We start from the raw sequence: 26000 nt of genomic DNA, 5'->3' as shown, positions 1-26000 counted from the left end.
TTGTCCAGGACCTGGGAAAAATGCCCCCAGACAGGTACTTAGGGACCCCAACCCAACCTGACTTTGAAAGCCATCTAAATAACTCCCTACCGGACATGCACAGCATCTACTTAAGACCCTGTGCATACAAATATGGGAGAAACCATAAAATAAATGAAAATGAACCAGAGAATGAGAAATTTGAAGTGAGTATGGAAAATATTTAGCAGTATCCAGGGTACTTACAGTACAACACATCCGTGGTCGTCGTGAAGATTAACCTGCCTTCTCTCAAGGCTCTGGCACTGGTGAAGGTGCACTTCAAGCACGTACAGTAATCCAGTGTTGCGCTGCACTTAATCCTTTGCACTCTGAATTCTAATTTCTTAACACTGCACATCCCGTTCTTACTTGCGCTGCAACTGAAACACGCCAGTGTTGAACTTAATCCTTTGCACTCTGAATTCTAATTTCATAACACTGCACATTCTTCTGTCACTTGCACCACACCAGTTTCAACATACCAGTGTTTCACTCTGCACTTAATCCTTTGCACTCTGAATTCTAATTTCTTAACACTGGACAACACCATAAATTCCCATGTGATCTAGTGGTGAGTTATTGCTGTTTATTCACCGTCAGAGCCAGAAAGTAAGTGTTGCAGGTGGCCAAGGGACACATTGCTGGGACATGGTGATGGGCTAACCACTGCAGACAACTCCGAAGATAGCCGCACACTCACGTCCAGTGACGACTCCACCGTGGCCGATGTGCTGGGCTGTGGCTTGGAAGTAGAAGGCAGGTCTTGGTGAGGCAGTGGTGTGGAGCCAGGGGTGGGCACGGCGGAGGTCACGGGCCTGAAAAAGGTGTCAATGGTTGACTGACGTAAGGGACGGAGATTCTGGCGATTGATGATGAGCTACCTAAAAGCATGCACTTTCTCCACAAGTCCCAGGGGCCCCATCTCCCTGTCGCTGTCCGGGTGTTCCAGGTAGTCCAGAACAAACTCGACATGCTCCCAGAGTGCGATCAGTTTGGGAATGGTTGGAGTAGTGGCATGGTGAGAGGAGTCTGCATCATCCTCACTGTCCTCGTTGGAATCTTCCAACTGGGTACTTGTACCAGCAACTGCGAAGATGTGATCTCGATATCAGACATGATCTGATACCCAGAATCACCCTTGTTATCATCCAACCACTCACACACCTCATTCACACCCACCTCATCGCCAGCCGCACGAAGACAAGCATGGAAGTCATCCATGTCAAAACCTAGCAAGTCGTGCACCACATCAGCTCCGAGAAGCAGACACTTTCCAGAGTCTTGACTGAGACTTCCCTCCATGCACTGGACCAGTTGTAGATGGCTGATTTGAGGCTGTCGCGACAAAGGTTTTCCACAGTCCGCTGGCCTCGTGTGTCCCGTCCCTCCCTGTACTCGTCCTCATCCTCAAGAACACCAATCACCTTGTCCAGGAACTTCTGACGGTACAGCCTCTTCGTTTGCCACGCACTCCTTAGTCCGTTGGTTGGATGAAAGCAGTCATATTAGGTGGCAAGAACAAGTACCTAATGCAGCCATTCTCAGCCACCAACTCCTTGTTGGACAGATGTGCAGGTGCACTGTCCAAAAGAAGGACAGCCTTTACCTGGTTGCACGGGATTCCCAGTGTCTTCATCTGATAATGGAAGACCTCCTTGACGAAGTGCTGGTCAAACCACTCTCTGAAGATCTTGGCTGTGAAACCAGGCCTGCACAGAATGGTACCACACGACAGGAAGGACATCCATCAACTCACAAAGGCAGCGAGGCGCTTTGCATGGCCAACAATAACAGGCTTGAGCCAGTGCATGCCGTTAGCATTGGCACAACACAAAGCAGATATCCACTGCTTAGAGAGTTGGGTCCAAGTACATGCTTCTCTGTCTCTTCTGCTAGGGTGTTCGTGGGCAGCAAGCATAGAATAGACCAGTTTCATCAGCGTTGTAGACCTGACCAGAAGTGAGGCCCTCCCTGTCGATCAAGCCCTTCATCCTCTGCTGAAACTCTTCTACTCCATCCTTGTTAGAGTCCAAAGCTTCACCGTGGGGCTTACAGTTGGTCAGTCCATGTCGTAGTTTGAAAGTGAAGAGCCACCCTTCGGCTGCCTTCAAGTCTGGGGAGTTGTGTAACCTTGCGAACTTCTCAGCAGCAGGGTTCAGCCCTGTACCACGCACCAGTACACAAGCAGCACGTTGTTGACGACACCAAATCAGCGTGGAGTGGTTGACTTTTGCAAACTTGGGAAGATATATAATCTTCCTCTGCACATTGCGTTTGGTCTTCGATGCGAAGTCTGCTGTGTACTGGGTGAGTATGTCCCGGGATTTCTTGATATCGAACAAGGTAGAGCAGGCCAGGCTGAATTCAGGGAGGATGTGGGAAGTCGACCATTCCACGTTCACCTTCTCTAATATCTCCCTCTTCTCCTCCAGAGTAAGAACTATTCATTTCCTCTTCTTGGGTGGTGGGGCCATCATCACACACACAAGTAAAAGGCAGCAAAGGAACAGCAGGGCCTGCAGCAGGTAGGGCTCCACCACAAATGCAAGCACGTCAGCAGCCATAGCGACGAACGTTCGGTGACGATGGTACGACGGCGGGAAATGGGAAGGATGCAGGGGCGCTCTAGTGGGCATCGGAGGAACTATGAGCCAAAGCTGTTCATCAACAGGTGGCAAATTTATAGTAAGGATGAAAACTCCCCCCCCCCCCCCAGGAACCGAGCCCAAAATATCTGAGACTTGGGGTGTTCAGGACTCGGGCATATGGGTCTTACAGGGATTACTGTACATACCTGTTTTTAGGCTGACAATCACAGTGTATTTACCAATTACCACCCTTTTAAATTCTTGAACCACTTAAAGGGTAAGAATCAAAGGCTGACCCACTGCAGCCTCTTTTTGCTGGAGTTTAACGTGTGATGTCACAATGCCACTACAGTGAATGGAGAGAAACTGGAAATGCTGAGAAAGTTCAAATACCTGGGTAGTGTGACAGAAAAGTGAGGAAAATGTGCAAAAAAGGTGGAACCTAGAGTGAAACAAGGAAGGAAAGTAGATGGTGCTATGAAGGCCTTGACAAGAAACAGAGGTTTGAGTGTTGCAGCTGCATGAGGCTTATATGAAGGAGTGCTAGTGCCAACCTTAATATTCAGGTGCGAGACTATAATATGGCATGAAAATGAAAAGTCAGGAGTAAGACATGTGGAGATAGGACTGATGAGGAATGTATGTGAAGTATAGAATGGATAGGATACAGAATACAGAAAATGTGATTTGTGAAAGATGCAGAGTGAGGAAGTCTGTGGACACCAGAATCAAAGAGACTGTACTGAGATGGTGTGGTGATGTGGAGAAAATGGATGACAACAGAGTGGTGAAAATGGAATACCTGAGCAAGTCTGAAGGAGGTACGAGGGGACGTGGGCCAAGAAGAAGGTGGAGAGATGTGGTGGATGAGTGTGTGAGGAGGAGAGGTGTGGAAGTTGGTAAGACTAAGCGAATGACAAGAGATTGAGCTGACTGGATGAATTTTGTGCAGACAAGTGCATGACCAGGGATCTGGCACCCCTTTTTAACGTGACAGCATTCAGACTGACTTTAATAGCCAGGTAGATGTCAAGCTAGAGCACATGGAGAAACCTTTTGGACTATCAGATGGAGCCAAGATTCCGTGGGCTTGGCTGATGAGTGAAAGGAAGCGTGGCCCACTGAACTGGGCAAACTTAGGCTGTCTGGACACTGCTACTCCTCATCCTGCCCTAGGGTGGGAAAGGAGGTCCGGATGATGATGATGATAATCATGATGATATGATATGATGATGATGATGATAATGATGATGATAATCATTATCATAATCATGATGATGATAATGATGATGATGATGATATATATATATATATATATATACAGTAAACCCTCTTTAATTCGAACCCGAATAATTCGGAAATCGGTTAATTCGGATCTTTTCTGACCACCAAATAAATAATTTTAATTCGGATAAAATTTTGAATTAAAAAGGCAGAGTATAAGAGAGAAGTGGAGGAACGATTGGGCAAATATGAACTGGAGCAGATGGGGGACGTGGAAGGTGTGTGCAGGATATTTACAGAAGAAATATGTGCAGCATGTGATGTGGTGTGTGGAAGGAAGAGAAGACAGAGGGGTGTGCAAGGAACAGCATGGTGGAGTGAAGAGGTGAGACAGGCTGTGGCACAAAAGAAGAAAGCATACAATGAATGGATGAGAAATAGGGGCGTGGAAGAATTTGAGAGGCGGAAGAGAGAGTTACATGTAGGAAGAAAGAGAGAGGTGAAAAGATTAGTAAGAGACAGTAAGAAGAGAGTGGATGAGGAATTTGGAAGGAACTTCAGTGTAAAGTCGAGGGACTGTAAGAAAATGTTCTGCAAAGAGGTGAAAAGAGCAAGATAGGGTGGAAGTGAAGTTAGCAGGGGAGTGAAAGATAAAAATGGTAGATTACTAGTGGAGAAGGGAGAAAAAGTGAGCTGACGGAAAGAACACTTTAAGGAATTGTTGAACATACAGGATGGAAGTAATGCGAGTATAAGTGGCTGGGGAATGGCTGGGAGAAGGAGGGGAGTGAGAAGACAGGAAGAAATCAGTAGGATAGAAGTTGTGGAAGCAATGAAGAGTTAAAATGGGGAAAGCCCCAGGAATTGATGGAGTGTGTGGTGAAATGCTTAAGTATGGGGGAGAGACAGTAGTAGAATGGATGTGGAAAATGTGCAAATTGGCCTGGGAGGAAGGTAAAGTCCCGGAGGATTGGAAGTCAGGTATAATTATTCCCCTGTACAAAGGAAAAGCGGAAAAAGAAGTGTGTGGTAATTATAGTGGCATTTGTTTTCTTAGTATAATAGGAAAAGTGTATACTAGGATATTTATTGACAGAGTTAGAGAAAGAACGGATGAATTAGTTGGGGAAGAACAGGGAGGCTTTAGGAAGGGAAGAGGTTGTGTAGATCAGATATTCATTCTTAGATCTTTAGTGGAAAAGTTTCTAGAGAAGGAAAAGAAGTTGTATGCGGCTTTCATGGATTTGGAGAAAGCATACGACAGGGTGGATAGACAAGGATTGTGGAAAGTGTTAAGAATATATGGAGTAGATGGGAAGTTGTTGAATGCTTGGAAGAGTATGTATGATGGTGCTATGCTGCAGTGCATGTGGATGGTGAACTAAGTGAATTTTTCTCTTTGAAGGTTGGGTTGAAACAAGGATGTGTCATGTCTCCATGGTTGTTCAATCTGTACATGGATGGGGTAATAAAAGAGGTACAAGGTAGGGTAGTGGATGTTGGAGTGACCCTGGTGAGAGAGGGTAGTGTTTGGACACTCCCAGTACTGTTGTTTGCAGATGATACTGTGTTGTTGAGTGAAGACGAAGGAGAGCTGCAAGGCATGGTGGATGAGTTTGGGAGAATGTGTAAGAAACGGAATCTAAAGGTGAATGTAGGGAAGAGTAAAGTGATGGTCTTTGAGAGAGGTGAAGTCAGTGAATGTACAGCGAGACTCGATGGTGAGGAATTGGAAAATGTGAGAACGTTTAACCCCTTAACAGCAGGGTGTCACTTTCATGACGCCTGGGAGCAAGGGATCATACCGCAGGCCGTCACTTTTGTGATTCTGTGTTATTTTGAATTCACCCGGGCTTTCAAGTGGTGGCTTGTATCATCTATCAGTACTGCCAATGTCTAACACTAGTCAGCACTCCTAATCTCATCTGTACTCCCATCCATTATTGACAATTTAGCCATTTCTCCCCGTTCTTGACTCCCCTCCCTACCCCCCCTCCATTACCCTATCCTCTCGCCTGCCCGGCCGTGCTACGCTAAGTAAATCTTCCCTGAAATTTTTCACTGATTTCATCCATTGAAATAAGCCCTATGCCCCATTCTTATACCAAATAATATATACAAGAAAGAAATAAGGTAAGTGAGAGTGCCATACACCTAGAATTGGCTAATTATCACCTGACAACACCTCACGTGCACTCGTTCGCTAATTTTCGCTGTTTATTTCCCCTTCAAATATGCTGTATAATCTATTTTCGTAATAAAAATATATATAAGAAAGGAAGGGAGAAGCCTAAGTGATATTTACATTCACCTGGAACTACCTAATTACTGCAGGCCACCACACTGTATTCTACGCTAAGTAAATCTTCCCTGGAATTTTCCACTGATTTCATCCATTGAAATAAGCCCTATGCCCTATTCTTAAACCAAATAATATATACAAAAAAGAAATAAGGTAAGTGATAGTGCCATACACCTGGAATTGGCTAATTATCACCTGACAACACCTCACGTGCACTCGTTCGCTAATTTTTGCTGTTTATTTCCCCTTAAAATATGCCGTATAATCTATCTTCATAATAAATAAACAAATAAGGAGGGAAGGGAGAAGCCTAAGTTTTATTTTCATTTACCTGGAACTACCTAATTTATTATGTATTGTCTTGGTTTCCTGCCAATCATTTCATTGTTATATATTAGCAGGTCTCACAAGGCTAAAGTTGGTAGTATTGCACTCACCCAAGCCAGGCAGCAGAAGGCCACCACTATCAGCTCACTGTCGTCTTTCAAAGTGAAGGTATGTCTGATTTGCTCCTGCTAACTTCCTCCGCTTTTCAGCCCCATGCAAAGGGCCCTGTGACCTTTACCCCCTACTAAACCTCGTGTGGAAAGAGGTAAAGGGCTGACAATTGATAAAAGAGTGACTACAAGCTTTCTACTGAGTAAAACAGTGCAAGTGGAATTGTAAATAATGTGTAAATAATGTGTAAACAGCAAGTGAAAGTAATGAATGTAAATATACTTGAACAGTGGAAAATAGTTTTATAAGTTACTTCAAGTGACAGTGCATAACACAGTGTAAATAAAATAGAAATGTAAATAACGTAAATAAAATAGAAAACGTAAATAGAAATGTAAATGAGAAGTATTATAAGAATACGAGTATATACGGTACCCTAGGAGTAATGAAAGTGAAAGTTTCACTCTAGCATGTATGAATACTATGAGTTATGAGAGTGAAGGTGAAAGTGACATTCACTCTCAATGCTAGTATACAGGACGAGAAAGTGAATGCTACGTATTTTACTGAAAGAAATTGAATGCCTACAGTGACAATAAACTACTATTACTGAAGGAAACTTATGGATAAAGACTGTAGATATATATAAGTGTTATATAGTAACAGAAATATAAACTGTGAGTGTTTTTATGAATAATAAATGACAGAACACCAGCGGCGAACTAGAGCAAGTGGGAGGGTCATACGCCCTTGTAATTTTCATTGCTTACACAGTGTTTTTTCTTGGAGTATGGATTCCAAACTATTTGAGAATCACAGAATAGTGTTTCTAGTGATAATATCAGACTGTGGTAATCATATTACGGGTTGTCAGGAAGTGTAAAGTGGAGACTTTGTTACCCAACTTCAGAGGTCTCCACAAGTCCTATGGTACTCGGCGAAGGCTCAACAAACACCCCAGGAGAAAGCTGAAGGTATGTGCCATAAGCATATATGATTTTAATATTCTAGGAGTAATAACTGATTTTTGGCAAATATTTTTAGAGAGTCTGTTGGAGTGCGAATATGCCCGCGGGAGCCGCAAGAAAAAGCAAAACAAGCCCGCGGTTAAAGGGTTAAGTACTTGGATAGTGTGATGAGTAAGGATGGAGGTTTGGAGGGTGAAGTGCTTGAAAGGGTACAGCAAGGAAGAAAGGTAGCTTGTTCCTTGAAAGCAGTGATAAGAAGCAGGGAGTGGGCATGGAAGTGAAAAAGTTACTACATGACAGTATTGTGATACCAACTCCAACATATGGTAGTGAAGCTTGGACGTTGCTGAAAGGACACAAGTCAAGAGTGAGAGCAGTGGAAATAAGTTACTTAAGAGGACCCTGTGGAGTCACATGGAGAGACAGGCTGACAAATTTGGATATAAAGGAGCGTTGTGGTGTGGATGTGGATGTGATAGGAAGCGTTAGGAGGAACACACTGAGGTGGTTTGGCCATGTGGAGAGGATGGAGGGTGAAAGACTGACGAAGAGAGTGTATGTGAGTGATGTGGAGGGGGGAAGAGGGAGGGGGAGGCCGAGGATGAGATGGAGGGATGGGGTGGAGAGGTATATGAGAGAGAGGGGTGTGAGTTGGGAGCGGGGCAGTGAAATGGTGGGGGACAGAGCGACGTGGAGGCGATTTGTTTGTGGCCACCCTGAACGGGATTGAGGCGTCTGGCAATAGACAGATAGATAGACTAATAACAATAATAATAATAAAGAATAAAAAAAGAAGTTAGGATGATGATAATGTCATATAGCTATAGACCTGTTTCATTTATACTGACATCTCTTATCTCCTGTATGGCCTGGCGCAGCTTGGCAAACCCCACATGCTGTTTGCCAGTGAGATGATCATCAATACGCTGCTGGGCATCCCCTACGATAAGGAAGGCACCGCACACCTCACACACCTCCATCTGTTTTTCTTGTGAAGCAGCCATCTCTGCAGCCTTGAAAATAACACAATACTGTATATTAATATGGTATATGTAGTCATATGAGGCAAGTTATCAACTGGGAGGAAAACCTTTAGTTGGGCAGAATTTAATGTTCAATGTACTGTGAAACATGTGGCATAATTTTCACATGCATTAGCTATCACCCCTAGTACTCAGTCCTTTCTTTTACCATGAGACAATAGCAGACTTCCTAATATCTTCAAAATCAGATCAAATAAGCTATGTTTCTATTTTAGAACTCCTCCACACTAGGGCTGGCTAAGCTACTGGAAGCTAAACCAACCACACAAAACCATTCAATTACTTCCTAACAGTTGCTGCATGCTGCTGGGAAAAATAAATTTCACATCTGTATTAAGACTTACAATGCATGAATTGTGTTAGTCTCAGCCTGGACTATGACTGTGGACACATGGTTTTGTTTTCTGCCTAAAAGTAATGAACCTGTGACTATACTCTGTCCACATTAACTTGGTCTGAAATCACATTCACACTCTCTCTCTCTCTCGAATAATCAGCTGTCATGAGAGACTAACACAAGAATGTGATGCTAATCACATAGATGCGCAATGGAAAGGAAACAGTCACTGTACAGTCTTACTCTAACAGTGCTTTATGGAAAACGTGCTGCAAAAAGAAAGTAATCTCACTAAGTTAGAATGGATGAACTACATTTACAAAACATAAAGGCACCTTTCAGAATTTACTAGTCTTTTGAAATAAACTCACAAGATGACAACTACCAAATTATACAGATGTTAAATGCCATAGTTTTCGCAGCCATATAACCAGACTTTTTCCCTCAATCTATTCATCACCCAAGGCTTTGTTACCCCATCAGGAGCATGCATACCCAGGGTTGGGCTACTCTGTCTAGAATTTTATGACTAGAATGGCATTATATGGGAAATAAACCACATCCATTCTTTTGGGGTTAAACCTGGCTGAGTACTGTACTAACTAGACCACCGAGCATCAATTAATTCGCTATATGGGTACCAGCCCAAACACTGTATGGCTTTCTGGGTCACAGGAAACAATCTGAATTGTCACTCAGTATAGTCTTCTTCTGGATTCCCAAAGAGGACAGCAAGAGCAGCAGCAGCCCAAGGTTTATCTGAACATGAACCCAGTGGACTGTAGACTGAAGCTGTCCTTCTCCACAATTTATCATCCCCCTTCCACAGGACAGGAAAGGAGCAGAAGGACATTTGATTAACTGGGCACCATTCCTAGTTATATCAGTGCTATCTGCATGAAGGCATCCTTCTCCAGCACCAGCCACAAGGCCATTTATGAGCTGAAATTGACCTAACTGGGTTGGGACAGACCACTGAACACTGGGCCAATTTAACCCCTAGAGATCGCAAATCTCCCACCCTGACTTTCCCCCAGCCACACTTTGGGTCCAATTTTTCAACTTTCACCAGGGAAAATTTTGGCCTTCCAGATTTCAAGTGCTTGAATTTACACACCTGAAAATGTATATTTCACTCTCATATGTCTAATGGTTACTGCACTATCGACCTTCAAAGATTTTAAAAAGTCAACCCTCACACAAGAACGAAAACAGGAAAATTTTGGAAAATACATTATTTTTGCCACATAACCTTACAGAAATCACTAAAATCAATATGAGTTATGTGCCTTGGCATGAAACAAGTTGAAGGAATGAGCACCAAAAAAAAAAAAAAAAAAAAAAAAAAAAAAAAAGTTTCAAGCAAGATACAGTACCCTCGCATCCAAGATGGGTTTGTCCAAGAAGTTTCGCATCCCAGACGGAGACCATAAATAATAATCCAGAATATTGCTGTAATAAGGCTGCATACGTCCAATACGGAACCGACAGTTCATAATGGCACAGATCCTTTTTTTTTTTTTTTTTTTTTTTTAAATGATTGGAGGAAGGAAAAACAAAGAAAAAAAAATAACCATGTGCCTAAAGGCATCCTCCATTCATAAAATACTTATAACAATTGGATTTAAAATTGAGAGGGTTAAACGTATGCGGAAAGCAACTCCCAGGAAGTGAATTTCAGAGAGTAGTAGTTCTGGGGATAAATGAATTTTGATAAGCAAAGGTTCTGCATTGTGGGGGAGAGAGAGTGAGTTCATGGGCACTCCCAGCTGCCCGAGTATTTTGGGAGAAAATGTGAAGGGGAGGCACAATTGAAGCCAGTTCGTTTACTTACAGTAAAAATATCAATAAAATAATGCTAAAGAAGCAACATCTCTACGTACTGATAACAGAGGAAGGTCCTGTGTTATGGCAGGATTATTGATTAATCTAATGGCTTTATTTTGAATTTTGTCCAACTGCCTCAATGCAACCGCTCCACATCCACTCCACAGTGGTGAACAGTATTCAATCTGAGAATGTACATGACTTTCGTATATTGTGGCCATCTGCTCGTCAGCGAAGAACTCACGAACTCTGTACATAAGTCACAGTTTTTTAGAAGCATTTTTAGCATGGGATTTAACATAAGCTGTCCAGCTTAGGTTGGGGTTTAGATTAAAACCTAGGATATTAATTGTAGTGGATATGGGAATACTGACATCATTTAAAATTTTGTGAGAGTCTGAGGGATTCTTTCTGTCGGAGAAATTAATGTATTTAGTTTTCTGAGCATTAACTGAGACCAGATTGTTTTGTCCCCATTGATTAATTTTAGAAAGGTCCTGGTTCATAGAAACTGCTGTGTTTATTTGGGAATTTATAATATCAAATTGTGTATAGGAGGTACTAAATGTGAAAGAACTATGAAGGGTCGAGTCATCAGCATAAGAGTGTACTGGGTTGCGCGTGACAGATAGGAGGTCATTTATATGTATGGGAAAGAGGGTTGGCGCCAAAATTGATCCCTGAGGTACGCCAGCAATTATGGAATGAAACTGAGAATAAAGTCCATCTACCATGACCCGTATTATTCTACTATGAAGGTAAGAAGAAATTAGAGGAACCAGTGATGCAAGGCCATAGTGTGACAGCTTAGACAATAAGGCCTGGTGCCATACTCTGTCAAATGCTTTTAAATATCAAGTGCTACTGTGTGTGTTTCACCATGTTGGTCTATAGTTTGTTAATCTGATGGGTAAGAAGGCAAAGAATATCTACAGTTGAACGTTCCTGTCTAAATCCATACTGCCGATCATTGATCAATTTACTGATTTCTAGATGCTTGACTATGTGTTTAATTAATAGTGTCTCAAAAACTTTACTGAGAATGGAAGTTATTGCAATTGGTCTGTAGTTTGATGGATCAGAAGTTGCCCCCTTTTTAGGAACAGGATGTATATCTGCTTCTTTCCAAGGGGCTGGAAAAATTGAGGTACGGATGCATAAGCAGAAAAATTTTGCTAATACAGGAACCAACACTAAGGAGCAATTTTTAAGTACTACTGAAGGAATTTCATCTGGACCAGTGGCTTTGTCTGCCGATAGATTCTGTAATACGGCTTGTACATGTCTGGTGTGAATCATGAAAGGAGGTATTTGAGGGGAATCAAAATCAAGTACAGGAATATTATGATTTTCTGAATTTAGGGTTGAGTTTGTTGAAAAAATGTCAACAAGAAGGTTGGCTAAGACGGTAGCCTACCCCTACTACTCAGCCGGTACAGCATGGTTCCTGCGCCCGGGAGAGTGACATGGTTGAGATGTTATCCAATAAAATACTGGCCTGTGGTCGCGTGATAAGCAAGCGTGGCAAGCTTTTGTCTCTCACCAGAGCATCGTGGACACACTTACCGCGTGTTGCACTCAGTGTTTGCTCCTAAGTTATTGCCTCTCTTTATGTAACCACGCCTAGGAAACCGTCTGCTAACACCCTGAAGTGCCGCCATCTACCTCATGATACTAAGCTGGAGATAACTGAGCTACTAAACTAAGCTGGAGATAACTGAGCTACTAACGAAGCTGGAGATAAGATCAGAAACATGCACTTTCAAGGTGAGGAAATTTTTTTTGGTGCTCAAACAGGTCTAGGTTTATGTTTTTAGGGGCAATTATTGAAGATTTTGTGACAATATTAATTTTTTCCATAGGGTCTTGTGTTGGTCCAAGACATTTTTCGTCCTAGACAGGACCCTCAGGCAACAACATTACCGTCTTGGACTCGAGGGTACTGTAAATAAACTCTCAATTATCCATTGTCACAAACTCAGGCCCAACACAATATCCGGCGCAACTCCTGACTCTATTAAAGCAACATCCGGCAGCTTTTATGCAACACCCAGCACTGAAATGGGACATAACCGGCATTGAGGGGTTTCAACCACCATGTATGTGGTGGCCAACCGGCGCCAGAGGAAACTCCGAAACTCTGGAGCCAATGAAAATGACCACTAGACGCCAGCCAATCAGAATCCATCATGGGTGCGGCTTATCTGGCGTCCCAAGAATACAGCCGCACATTCATTCTCGTGGTTGTCGTAGTCAAGATGTCCGTGCACTCCTGCTCTTCTTACCATGCAGTCACAAAACCCTAGTGCTTTGACTGTACTGTATTGTATTGCAAAGATAATGGCCTGTCAGTGCTCATGTCCTAGTGCTCTATTGCAACTGTTAAACTACCCATGCAGCATTGTGTACAGTACTGTACTGTTTACGAGTGCAAACCCTCCAGTGCTGTCTCCCCATCGATGCCAACACTTAGTGAGTACATAAAATATTACACTATGTACAGTACTTTACTGAACTGTATCATTACTGTATTGTTTTTATAGGTTTAGCTTTCAACTTTTTCTCGTGGTAAAGATTTTAGGATACAGGGTCGAGACGGATAGAATCATAATATCCGGCTCAAAGCTGAATGTTGTGCCAGTATGCAATATCCAGCACTTTGCTTTAACTGGCGTAGGGCTTGGCTGAATTGCAACAGATAACTGAGAGTTGACTACATTTAATGTACTATAGCAGTAGCCGTGTGTGTGTGTGTGTGTGTTTTGGGCAGACGAAACTACACATTCAAATCGCACCAAAATTTGCACAGAAATTGTAAAAAATTTGCTCATGTGAAAAAACTTGGTCCCATCACAATTGAAAAACTTTTACTATATTTAATGAGCGATCACATTTTGACCCCAAAAAACGCTGCTCCTGGAGCCCGGCATAGGATCTCTGTAGAATTTTTTGCCCACAGGTAGTACTAAAGTATTTCGGACTTGCGTTCGGACAACTTGGGTTCCATTCTCGATGCTGCAAATAACACGATCATTGGTTAGCTGTAAAAAATCCAAGTGACAATGTTACACTAGCACAGCACATAAACGCGAGAGCCCTCCGCAGGAGCAAGTGCAAGGGGCCTGAAGGGCACACGAGCATTTGCAGTTAACTATAGTAATCCCTCCAATATCCGGACATCCCCACTAACCGGACATAATCGTCCCGGGATCCAATATCCCCCCCCCCCCCCCAAAAAAAAAAAAAACATCCCGCGCGGGACAGCTTTGTTGTGGCGCAACATTCCTCCAACGTCCGCTAGAGCGCCCCTGCATCCTCCCCACTTTCCGCCTGTCTCTTGTCGCGAATGAACGCTCATTGTCATGGCTGCCCACGTGCTCGCTTTTGTGGTGGTGCCTTACCTGCTGCAGGCACTCCTGCTGCTCTCGTGCCTCTCCTTCGTTGGACTAAATTTAACGTAAATACACGTGATTTGTTTTGAAATTGGTTTTATGAGTGGAAAGGCTTAAAGTGCAGAGTGCAACACTTATTAAGTTACAATGGAGCATTAATAAGACGGACTTCTGAGTGCGAATGACTAAGTTCAGTGCAAGACTTCATGAACAGTGTACTGCAAGTGCTTCAGGAAATCCTTCTTACTGTCAGAGTCTGAGAGGTGGCGGTTATTCATCAAGATGGCCATGGACTTGCTGTAAGTAGGCAGAATGTTTCATATTGTATTCTACTGTATTTTCCATACTATACTTACCTCAAACACCTCATTTCACTCTTTTATGTCCCTTATTGGTGTGAATATGTTGTGTCTTAGGTGCTATGCATGTGCAGTAGGGAGGTGTTTCTCTGAGTCAGGCAAGATTAGCGTCCATAACTACCAGTCCAGAAGCCAGGGACTTGTAAGTACCCAGAATGTTTAATATTGTATGAACCTACCTCAAAAACCTCATTTTATGCTTCTTTTGCATTTATTTCAGTCTTTTATGTCCCTTATTGGTGTGATTTGGGTCTTAAATAGGTGCTATGCATGTCCAGAGGGAGCTGTATAAGTCTTTTTCTGAGTTAGGGTCCATAAGTACAAGTCCAGAAGGCTGGGGCCCAATATCCGGACAGGACCACTATCCGGACATGCCTATGGTTCTTATTACGTCGGATATTGGAGGGATTACTTATACTATACAGTATATTCAGAACCCAAAACTGATGACCGTCAGACGTCGGTCTTAACCTGCCGCGTCCCGTTCGTATACATATGCGCCTGAACCTTTTGTCACTGACTCCAGCTGATGTTTATAAATGTGCTGCAATTGCAAGGTCCGTCATTTGCACATTTTTCAAATTTTGCACGTGATTTTTGGTAGCTACATGCGGGACACTTTCCTCTACCCGAGGCCAGGTGGGGACAATGCTTCACCCCGCGTGACCTCCCCCCCCCCCACGCCACTGTCTCGGCAACTCATCCGTTACCAGTGACCTGGCCAGTAAAGACATGTCGCACCACGGTACGAAATTCAAGGCAACAGTGATTCCCCAACCAGTGACAATGTGGAGGACAAAGTTTATGTGGCATTAGAGGAAGAAACATGCAGAAGTGATGAGCAGGTAACGTCGCCAAGGAAGGTGCAGTATGTTGATGAGTTTGGTGAGTGAAACAATGCTTATTATCGCCTGTATTACTGTGTGAAAACCAATATACTCTGGTACAACATATAAATTCACACAAAATAAATAAATATCTACCAATTCTGAGTGGTTTGGAATAGTACCCCTCCACAGACGACGTCTTCTCTGGAGCCAGGCTCGATAGAAGACGGTACTAGGTGAGGGTATTATCACCTGTACTAGGCATTTCTAGGCTGAGGTGAGCAATTTTTCTCCGAATTTTCAAATATTTCTTATAAAATGAGGAGGTTTTAGCCAAAAAAAAAAATAATAATAATAATAAATAAAATAAATAAATACAAAATCTGGCGGGTCTGGGGAGATAATTGGTGAAAAAGCTGTCAGGACGTGGCGGGTTAAGGAGTTAATGCAAATTAGGTAATGCAGAAAAGTACTAGGCCAGTGTGACATTCTACTCTAATACTGTAATATGCCAGTGTGTTGCAGATACGTGACTGGCCACTGGTTAAACAGACATCATGGCCAATAGGCTTACTATAGAGAAAAGTGCACCTCGATATTGTCATTGTTTAAAATGTTATTAACATTTTTCAAACTGGGATTAACCCCTACACATTGCCCTCTCAGAATGGCAATATTTCTCTAAATGGCCTTATTTCAAACCTTCCTCTCTGGGAAATTATAGCAGTTAGAGTAACAAATTAAAGGGCAGATTACTCATCAATTCTACTTCTTGCAAATGAAAGCATCCCCAGGTCTGAAAGCAGTCACTTTGATGAGTAAGGAAATGAAGAAGATGAAAATCTTTTGGCACTCAGAGCAGGATGTCCTCGTGCGTGTGGGTGCAGCCCCGACTTTGGCTTCAATCTTAACTTAATAACTTCTCCACTACTAGAAACTAGACGACTGGCATCCAAGGCACATCCTATGGCACTATCACCGAGCCTTTTTGTAGTATCCTTAGAAAGAGGCTTGGCCGGCATGGATGAAGCAAGGGGTCCAGGTGAGGGGGGAATGGAATCAGATGAGACAGCTCAGAAAACATCGTTCAGCACCTGACTAGGTCACAGAGAAGACTGAGGTACACTTGCGCTGGTGATGGGAGTCTCTCTCTACCCTTTGGTGACAAGATCAAGTGGCAGCCACTTAAAAGTGTGGTGGGAATACGTTTGGGGTCCCTAATGACACCCGGTGAGCTCTATTGACCTATTTTGCGCTGGTCCCAACCGACGCCTGGTGAGTAGGGGTTAACCCCTACACCGTGGGCATGTTTACCAATGTTTTGAGTGTCCCGCGGGGTTATTCGGGCTCCGACAGACTCTCAAAAAATACAGGTAACTCGCACGGAACACGAGGGTTTCGTTCCTACCGTGCTGTGTTAGGTGCGAAATCGTGTACATTTAAACTACTCCGTATTTTGCTCCCTAGACCCCCCAAATGTGTTGTTTTGCTGTTATCTGTCACTAGAAAGCACTTTAAGTGGTTAGAAGGTTTATTTAATGTTATAACTCACAAATACAGTACTCCTGAGCAAAACTTCAACACACAAATACTGTACGTAAACACAAGGAAACATTCCGACGCCGATCATAGGTAATAAATTAGGTTAACTGGTACCAGTGCTTTAACTTACAAGTACATACCAGAACAGTACATATTTAACTTAGAAATGCAGTACTGTGATATCGAATGATTTCAGTACATAATCTGTTAGGAATGGCTGGAAAAAAAAAATGTTATGAATACATTTTCACCTTTTTGATATATGTTTATGGTAGTTTCGAGTTATTTTTTACGTTATCGTTGTGCCCATGCTTGGAAAAGGGAGCGAAAGAGTTGAATTTTCAGTCCTAAATGAGAAAACTGCACATCCTCCAAGGCTAGACTCTGCCACGGAAGAATAAAGTGGAGGGTCAGTCCGATTAGCAATAAGGAAGTTGTGCCCCAACTTCCAGCTCCCACACCACGAGAATGGCTAAAAATAGAATCGTAATGCAGTTTCAGAACTAACAATAAGTCTAATTATTACGAATACAGATACAAAGCAGAAATAAATACGTTTACAGACAGGGAAAACGTATTTCTTCCGTCATAACATGTTCATCTTTCTCAATCATTTTATGTTCATCTTTATCATTTTACCTTGTTATTTTCGCAATATATATTGCTGTCTCGTAAACAGGGTGGTTGTTTGTGTTTTGCAAGGGAGGAAAAAGGTTGTATTTTCTGTCTGGGTCGAGATAATGGGTGTAACTATGTGTGGTTAGGCATGGCCACGAGCGAAAAAATCGTACATCCACTCATCACGATAGCCGGTGGTGACCTGACAGATGATACATGAGACGGTGAAGTCATGGTCATGTCCCAGATTTTCGTTCACTTCCCGAAAGTTTTCACAGTTTTCTACAAGTTGCAAACCATTACAGCAAACCTGAGCAAATAGGTAAAGATACCAAGACAAAAATGTATTTTTCTCTTATTATAAGTCTTTAACGAACAAATAAAAAAAAGGCAATGTTCCGACGCCGATCATGGGTAATCATATAAATCAGGTTAACTGGTTACAAGGCTTTATTTAATGCTTTAATTGCTTACAAGTACATACCAGAACAGTAAATATTTAACTTACAAATACAGTACTGTAGAAAAGCAGTACAGTAAGAGTTTAACGAACAAACAAAAAAGGCAATATTCCGACGCCGATCATGGGTAATCATATAATTCGGGTTATCTGGTTACAAGGCTTTATTTAATGATTTAACTTTACTTAAGTGCTTACAAGTACAGTACATACGAGAACAGTAAATATTTAACTTACTAATACTGAACAGCACTGTGGAAAAAACGAACAAATAAAAAAGGCAATATTCTGACGCCTATCAGGTAAACTGGTTATAAGACTTTATTTCTTGCTTTAACGTTATTTAATAGTTCTTTAAGTTGCACATAAACTTACCAGAACAGTACAGTACTGTAAATATTTAACTTACAAATACTGTGCTACTGTACTCGGGAATGTCTCACTCACTGAATAATTTCCCGCCTAGATCGTCACGTAATCAAAACAAACCGCGCGCTGCGGTGACGTTCGAGGATTTGATCTTTCAAAGGCCTCTCCTGCGTTAATTTGTAGTTTTCATAATGGTTTTTTAATCTTACGTTGTCTTATATGTATCCCAGCCCATACCGTGTATAATTGCGAGCGCGTTCCGTGAGATCGTGTTCCGTGCGAGTTACCTGTATTTGCCAAAAATCAGTTATTAGTCCTAGAATAATAAAATTAAATATGCTTATGGCACATACCTTCAGCTTTCTCCTGGAATGTTTGTTGAGCCTTCGTCGGTTACCGTAGGACTTGTGGAGACCTCTGAAGTAGGGTAACGTAGTCTCCACTTTACACTTCCCGACAACCCGTAATATGATTACCACAGCCAGATATAAAAACTATTCTATGATTTTCAAGTAGTTTGGGATCCATACTCCAAAAAAAAAAACACTGTGAAAGCAATGGAAATTACGAGCGCGTCTGATCGTCGCACTTGCGCTAGTTCGCTCTTGGTACTCTGTCATTTATTATTCATAAAACCCCTCACTTTATATTTCTATTACTATATCACATTTTTATATATCTGGAGTCTTTCTCCATAAGTTTCCTTCAGTCGTATTAGTTTATTGTCACTGAAGTCATTCAATTTTTCATTCAGTAAAATACGTAAAGAGCCACGGATTCACTTTCACCGTTATAACATAAATTATTTGTACTCATATTCTTATATTACTAATTACTTACATTACTATTTACATTTTCTATTCTATTTTCAATATTTACCCTTCTATTTTACTTACACTATGTTATTCACTGTCACTTTCAGTGAGATAAAACTATAATACACTGTTCAATCATATGTACTGAACATCCATTGCTTTCACCTGCTATTTACACATTATTTACACATTATTTCCAAATTATTCTGCTTTCACACTTGCACTGTTAGAACTGCTTCTGGCTGTGGTAATCAAAGAAGTAGGTAACACAGAGGGGAACCTGGCACTCAGCGCACTGCCAAGATGTGTGTTTGTGCTCAGGTGTGCGGCGGGTGGTATGTGCACATAACTGACACCTGCGAATCGCAGCCTTCCTTTTCCTTGTGGCAGGCATAAGCTCAAGTCTGTGCCGATCCATATACGCCCTCTGCTCAAGTCGGTCAGGAAGTGTTACTGGATGGCGCCTTGGAGTTGCTGCTGTCGCCCTACCATATCTTTGCAGCAGCTGCTGGACACAAGTCCTGGCGAACAACCTCAGGGAGAAGGACTTGGGTGGCTTGACCTTCATCTTGTACAGGATGAAGGCATTCAGCATCGTCATATCTATGAGATGCAGAAAAACTTTCCTGTACCACCTAGTATTCTTCCTGAGGCAGTCGATCTCACCAATCATCATGTCGGACTTGTCCACCAGCCGCATGTTGATATTATAGTCCAACACAGCATCAGGTTTCATCACAGGTTCGCCTGTCCTACGGTCGACCTTCCCACTGTATCTCATCTCCCCCTAGTGTACGGTGGTGAGCATGTGCACGACCCTCTTGTCATGCCACCGTATTGCCAGAATCTTCTCAGACTTGCATAGGTGCACGTCTCCTCGCTGCGAGGTTCCTGCCTCTGGGAATTTGGGGAAGTGGGCACGATTACTTTTCACAGTGCCGCAGGAGCCAATGCCGTGCTCAGAAAGGTATTTGGCAAGTTTCGGTGCTGTATAGTAGTTGTCTGTACACAGCACATGATTCCCACCAAAATACTTTTCTAGGAGCACTTTCACTACACAGCCTGAGAAGCCAAGGGGGTGTGTTTTATCCAGATCGACAGTGCTGGCTGAATATATGATGAAGTCAAGGATGTACCCCGTCTTACAGTCGCACAGTACAAAGAACTTAATTCCAAAGCAATGGCGTTTGCTTGGAATGTACTGAACAAACTGAAGACGTCCTCTGAACAAAACCAAGGATTCGTCAATGACTTCCTTCTGAAAGGGGTGGAAGAATGACATAAACTTATCCTTCATTCTGCTCTGAATCTCCCGGATCTTCCAGAGTGGGTCGGTTTGGGAAGGTACATCGTTGTCGGCAAAGTGCAGGTTTCCCATGATGTTCCAGAAGCGATCTCTGGCCATGTACTTATTGAAGGTGGGTGAGGGTGGTAAGGGGTCCATGGACCACTATTCTTCCAACTCATGCTTTTTGGAGTGTGGCATGAGAAGCATGAGGGCAAAGAACACATACAGCTCCTGCACTCCCAGCATGGACCACTGTTGCATCTTGGCTGCACCTGTACCACTTGCAGCACGTTGTGATTCATACCTGTTGGTCTCATCACATATGTGCTGCATGACTTTGTCATCTAGGAAGGCCAAAAGGTAGTCGACACACTCAGCATTTTCATCCATAGTGAGGGCAGGCTAAACTCCTGAGGAGCTCTCATCAAACACTAAATTTTCTGGCACAAAATCTGACCCTTCCGTCCACGCGAAGGCGTCCAGGATTCCCTGTCGTGGCGGTGTAGGGCGGGTGGTGGTGGTGGAGGTTGGCTGTGAGGCAGATTTATCTCGGTCAAGGTCACTCGCACTGACCCTAGGTTGCCGTACAGCACTAGCAGCCCTTACCCTACTAGCTACACTACTTTTCACTCTCCTTGATTTACCTCTACCTCTACAGCCTGCCTTCACTGTTGATGCTGGTGGTGACTCCGACGACGAAGACAACTCAGCCGACGATGATGAAGAAATGAGGGAAGTGGGGCTTGGGGAACAGGGAGGTGAATGCACTCGTGACTCATGGCGGGCTGGGTCACGTGGGGGCATTGTTCTGGGGCTAACACGCCGCCTTTTCACTCCCTTCCCAAATTCCTGTCCTTGCTGCACTAAAGGCTCCTTTTCCTTGGAGCTAGACACTAATTCAGACACTGAAGCACTCGTTGTAGCTGTTTCTGGCACGATAACCTCACTCGGCTCATCACAAGATTCACCCAAATCGTCAAAGTCACTGTCCATCATAACCATGGACAATTCTGCCAGTTCACGTGCCACTGCAGAGTCACTAAGGCCTTTCCTGCTTGCCTCACTACTTTTCTTAGGGGTAGAGGTCACGGGGCCCTTTGCAATGGACGCAGAAGCGGCAGGAATGGCGGGGCGCGAGTGCGACACTGTTTCTCTACAGCGGAGGACAAGGAACTAAATGCCGCGGCTTATCTGAGAAGGGAAGGGTTGACAATGACACTTAGGCGGACTGCTGCTAACTTACATGCTAATTTTTTATAGGTAGAAAATCTCGGCAATACCGAAAGAAATAGGTAGTTCCAGGTGAATGTAAATGTCACTTAGGCTTCTCCCTTCCTTTCTGATATATATTTTTATTACAGACATCGATTCATTTCATTCATTCATTGCCAGATGCCATGTATCCCAATCGGGGTGGCCAAGGGCTTAGAGTTAATTGTTTTACAGGGATTACAAGGCATAATTCAAAGGGGAAATTACCGTGGTAATGTAGCGAATGAATGCACGTGAGGTTTTGTCAGGTGATAATTAGCCAATTCTTGGTGTATAACACTATCACTTACCTGTTTTTTTTTTGGTATATATTATTTTGTATAAGTATAGGGCATAGGGCTTATTTCAATGGATGAAATCTGTGGAAAAATCCGGGGTAAATTTGTGTAGCGCAGCGCGGCGTGGGAGGTGAGAGGACAGGGTATTGGAGGGCAGGTAGGGAGGGGAGTCACGAAGGGGGTAAAATCGCTAAATTGTCAACAATGGATGGGAGTACAGATGAGATTTGGAGTGCTGACTAGTGTTGGACATTGGCAGTACTGATAGATGATACAAGCCACCACTTGGGAGCCCGGGATAATTCAAAATAACACAGAATCACAAAAGTGACACCCCGCGGTATGATCCATTGTGGCTGAGTGTCACGAAAGTGACGCCCCGCGGTTAAGGGGTTAAACAAAGAATTATACATACTGCAGCACAAAAGTTTTAGGCCATAACCAACACATCAAATTTTACATACTGTTGCATAAAAATATCAGGCCATAACAAATGAATCCTGGATCACTTGCCAAGTGTTTTTCGTATCGTCTATAAAGGTCCCAGCATATTTGCATGCATCGGCCTTGGTCACCTCATGGCGGCTCTTCACGCTGCTCATTCTCTGGCAGCCTCCCTATTCAGTCCCTCATCCCTGAGGTCACGCTCTATGACCTTGTCCCAGGTCATTTTTTGGTCTACCTCTAGCAATCCTAACCTAGATGCTCACACCTTTCATTTTTTTGCACCAAACTGTCATCTTCCATCCTCGCAACACATACAAACCATCTTAATCTAAATCTGCTTATCACACTACTAATACAATCTAGTCCCATCCTTCTTCTGAACTCTTCAATTACAATCCTAGCTCACCCAGGCCTCATATTCAAGGATGCACTGGGCAGCCTCTAATCATTGTCATTTCTGTTCATTTGAGCCAACAAATACCCTCTTCCTTCACTGCTCAGGTCTCATTAACATACAGCATTACACACCTAACATACTGAAAGCTAGGATCCCATAGCATGGAGACAGCCCTCTCAATGTTAGGAGGTAACAGCTCAGTGAAATTCCTCCAACCATTCCTCACCCTAGCGGCAGAGTGAGCTCCAGCCCTACCTCCAGCAAACATGTCTCCCAAATAACAAAACTTCTCCACACACTCCGGAGACTCTCCAGCAAAATCGTTTCATCTCTCTCAATCTCTATATGCTCTCCCTGAAACACCACACACACAAATTCTCTTATGCACCCACTTATCACAAACACTGCACAGTATGGAGTTACCTCCCACACCCTTAGGCAAACTGCACATGGCCACATTCCCTCTGCTTTGACAGTACTTCCACCAGCCCTAGATATCACTTTTGTTTTACCCACATTCACTCTCAAAACCTTGTGCCCCACTCCATCCCTCCACTTCCTAAATCCTTCCTCCTCCTCCCTTTCATTCTCTGCAATTAACAAGTCATCAGTACAGTACAGTCATACATCTCCAACAGCAGTCCATTTCTGAAGTCATATGGGAGAGCTTCAAGCATCATGACAAACAATAAGGGGTTCAAGACTGACCTCTGATGCATGTTATCATTCGCAGAAAACTCATCACATTCACTCTCACCTGCGTGTGGGCATCCATATGCATAACTGCAACCACTCTAATCAGCCTTTCCTTGATCTCAAGCTTTCTCCATGCCCACTTTATATCTCTAGGGCACTCTCCACATCAACGAAAACAAAGTATGGCTCCCTTTTCTTTCCTATATACTTTACCTGAAGCTGTCAGACAATGTATATTGAATCAACAGTCCCTCTACCTGGCATAAACCCAAACCGCATCTCATTAAGTCATTCTTTCTCTTACCATACCTTCCAGAACTCCCTCAATTAACTGGTCCAAAAGTTTTATCATTATCATCCACACCTTTCCCACCCTAGGGCAGGATGAGGAGTAACAATGTCCAGACAGCCAAAGTTTGCCCAATGCAATGGGCCACGCTTCCATTCACTCATCGTTCAAGCCCTCGAAATCCTGGCTGCATCAGATAGGCCAAGAAGATTTCACCATGTTCTGTAGTTTCACATATACCTATCTGACAGTGCCAATTCAAATGTTGTCATGGGAAAAAAAAAAAAAAAGTGCCAAATCCCTGGTCATGCACTTCTCCGCAAAAATTTAATCCAGTCAGCTTGATCTTTTGTCAGTCCCTTAGCCTCACCAACTTCCAAACCTCTCTTCCTCACACACTCATTCACCATATCCCTCCACCTTCTTCTTGGAGTACCCCGCCACCTCCCTCCTTCAAATTTGTTCAGATACACCTTTTTCACCACTCTACTGTCATCCATTCCCTCCACATGGCCATACCATCTCAGTACACTCTATAATTTCCTCTTTCCAGGGTATAACCCATCCAATGATGCAAAATCACACCCTTCAGCCAATTATTAAGTGAAAATACTCACACAAATTAATTTTTCTATAGAGGGAGTAGGCTGTAGCATCAGATGATCAATACTCCAGGGGATGGGAATCCTGATGATGGAAAGCTGGAGCTCCCTTTTTTCACTAGCCATCAGGATATCCTGACCATCCCCCCTAACACACAGAGTAGGTCAACTAACTCTCCCAGACATTTTTCTTAAAACATCTCATGCATTAGTTTACATGCATTTTATACACCACAAAATGTTTCTCAATATGTCACAGGGGTTGACGCAGCAAGGGCATGCAGCCATAAAACTCCACCCCCACTACATCGTGGCAGACCTGTGGAGAAGCATGGCATGGGCTCCACCATCGTACTTTTTAGGACCAGGATGGAATGGGACTTGGATCTGTGCCAGAGGGTACATGGCACTGCGATTCCCGGGTTGCAGCTTCTGCCACAGAGAGGGACTCATAACTGGGAGTAGCACCCCAGGAGCCTGCCCTGTCAATGGGTGTATAATGGTGTGGCAGTTACAGTGCCAAGGCACACCTGGAGGGTGTCCCTGTAGCTGTCCTAGCAGGGTCCCCCAAGGCCACTGCTGCAGCCACTGGCCATGACTGGTGGGCTATGGGTCCCAAGTTCTATGCCTGGACTCAGGACCGTGTAGGTGGACGGGGCCTGTTGTCTGTCTCCTAATTTACTTTACCGACTTATGACTGAAAATGAGAAGAACCAAATGCAAGCCTGAGGAATTTAAATTGCCCATAGGATTTTGAATGTCTTCATGGAATGTGGATAGTCTGAAGGGTAGAGCACGGGAAGTGGTGGTGGCCATAAGCAGGAGGCAGGTGGATGTTGTCTGTATAGTACTGTATACAGAAAGTTTGGTATACGGGTGGTTCAGCCAGAATGATTGCCAAAAAGAATGTAGGTACAAACTATTCTGGCGGGGAAGTGAATATGGATATGATGTGGGTGTGTTGGTCGAGAAATAATGGGTGGAATGTGTCATGAATATAATAAGAGTGAATGAATTACAAAGGTCAAAAAACTGTTGGGTAGTCTCATAATATGGATGGGATTATAAACGAGATACAAGATAGAGAGGTGGATGCTAAAGCGACCCTAATGAGAGAGAGCAGTGGTTGGAAACTCCCTGCACTGTTGTTTGCAGATGATATTGTATTGTTAAGTGAAGATGAAGGGGAACTGCAAGGCTTTGTGAATGAGTTTGGGAGTGTGTATAAGAAACGGAATCTAAACGTGAATGTAGGAAAGAGTAAAGTTATGGTTTTTGAGAGAAATGAAAGGGTACAACAGAGAAGAAAGGTTGCTGGTTCCTTGAAAGCAGTGATAAAGAACAGAGAAGTGAGCATGGAAATAAAAAAGTCAGTGCATAACATGATTGTAATACCAACTTTATTTTATGGGTGTGAAGCTTGGACCTTGTTAGAAGGACACAAATCAAGAGTGAGAGTGGTGGAAATGAGCAATTTGAGAGGAGCAGGTGGAGTTACATGGAAAGAGACTGACAAATGAGGAAGTGAAGGAGCACTGTGGTGTGGATGATGATGTGACAAAGCGTTAGGAGAAATACAATGAGATGGTTTGGCCATGTGG

At 43.2% G+C, this 26000-nt stretch overlaps 1 protein-coding gene across 3 annotated transcripts in view; it reads right to left on the bottom strand.

Annotated features, from left to right (window-relative positions):
- The window catches only part of LOC145414012 (luc7-like protein 3), a 198705-nt gene that overhangs the window by 58517 nt on the left and 114188 nt on the right, over positions 1 to 26000 (bottom strand). For all 3 annotated transcript variants that reach the window (XR_013899815.1, XM_080283580.1, XM_080283581.1), the window contains exon 5: positions 8390 to 8554. Coding sequence is in view for 2 of the 3 variants with exons in the window: in XM_080283580.1 (XP_080139706.1) it covers positions 8390 to 8554 (165 nt within the window). In the remaining variant the exon portion in view is untranslated. The remainder of the gene's footprint in view (positions 1 to 8389; positions 8555 to 26000) is intronic.

This window comes from Coenobita brevimanus, chromosome 98 (assembly GCF_032717465.1).
Source record: "Coenobita brevimanus isolate Jiangsu-jjx chromosome 98, ASM3271746v2, whole genome shotgun sequence".
In the NCBI taxonomy this organism is placed as follows: Eukaryota; Metazoa; Arthropoda; class Malacostraca; order Decapoda; family Coenobitidae; genus Coenobita; species Coenobita brevimanus.
This window is presented reverse-complemented; position numbering and strand designations above follow the sequence as displayed.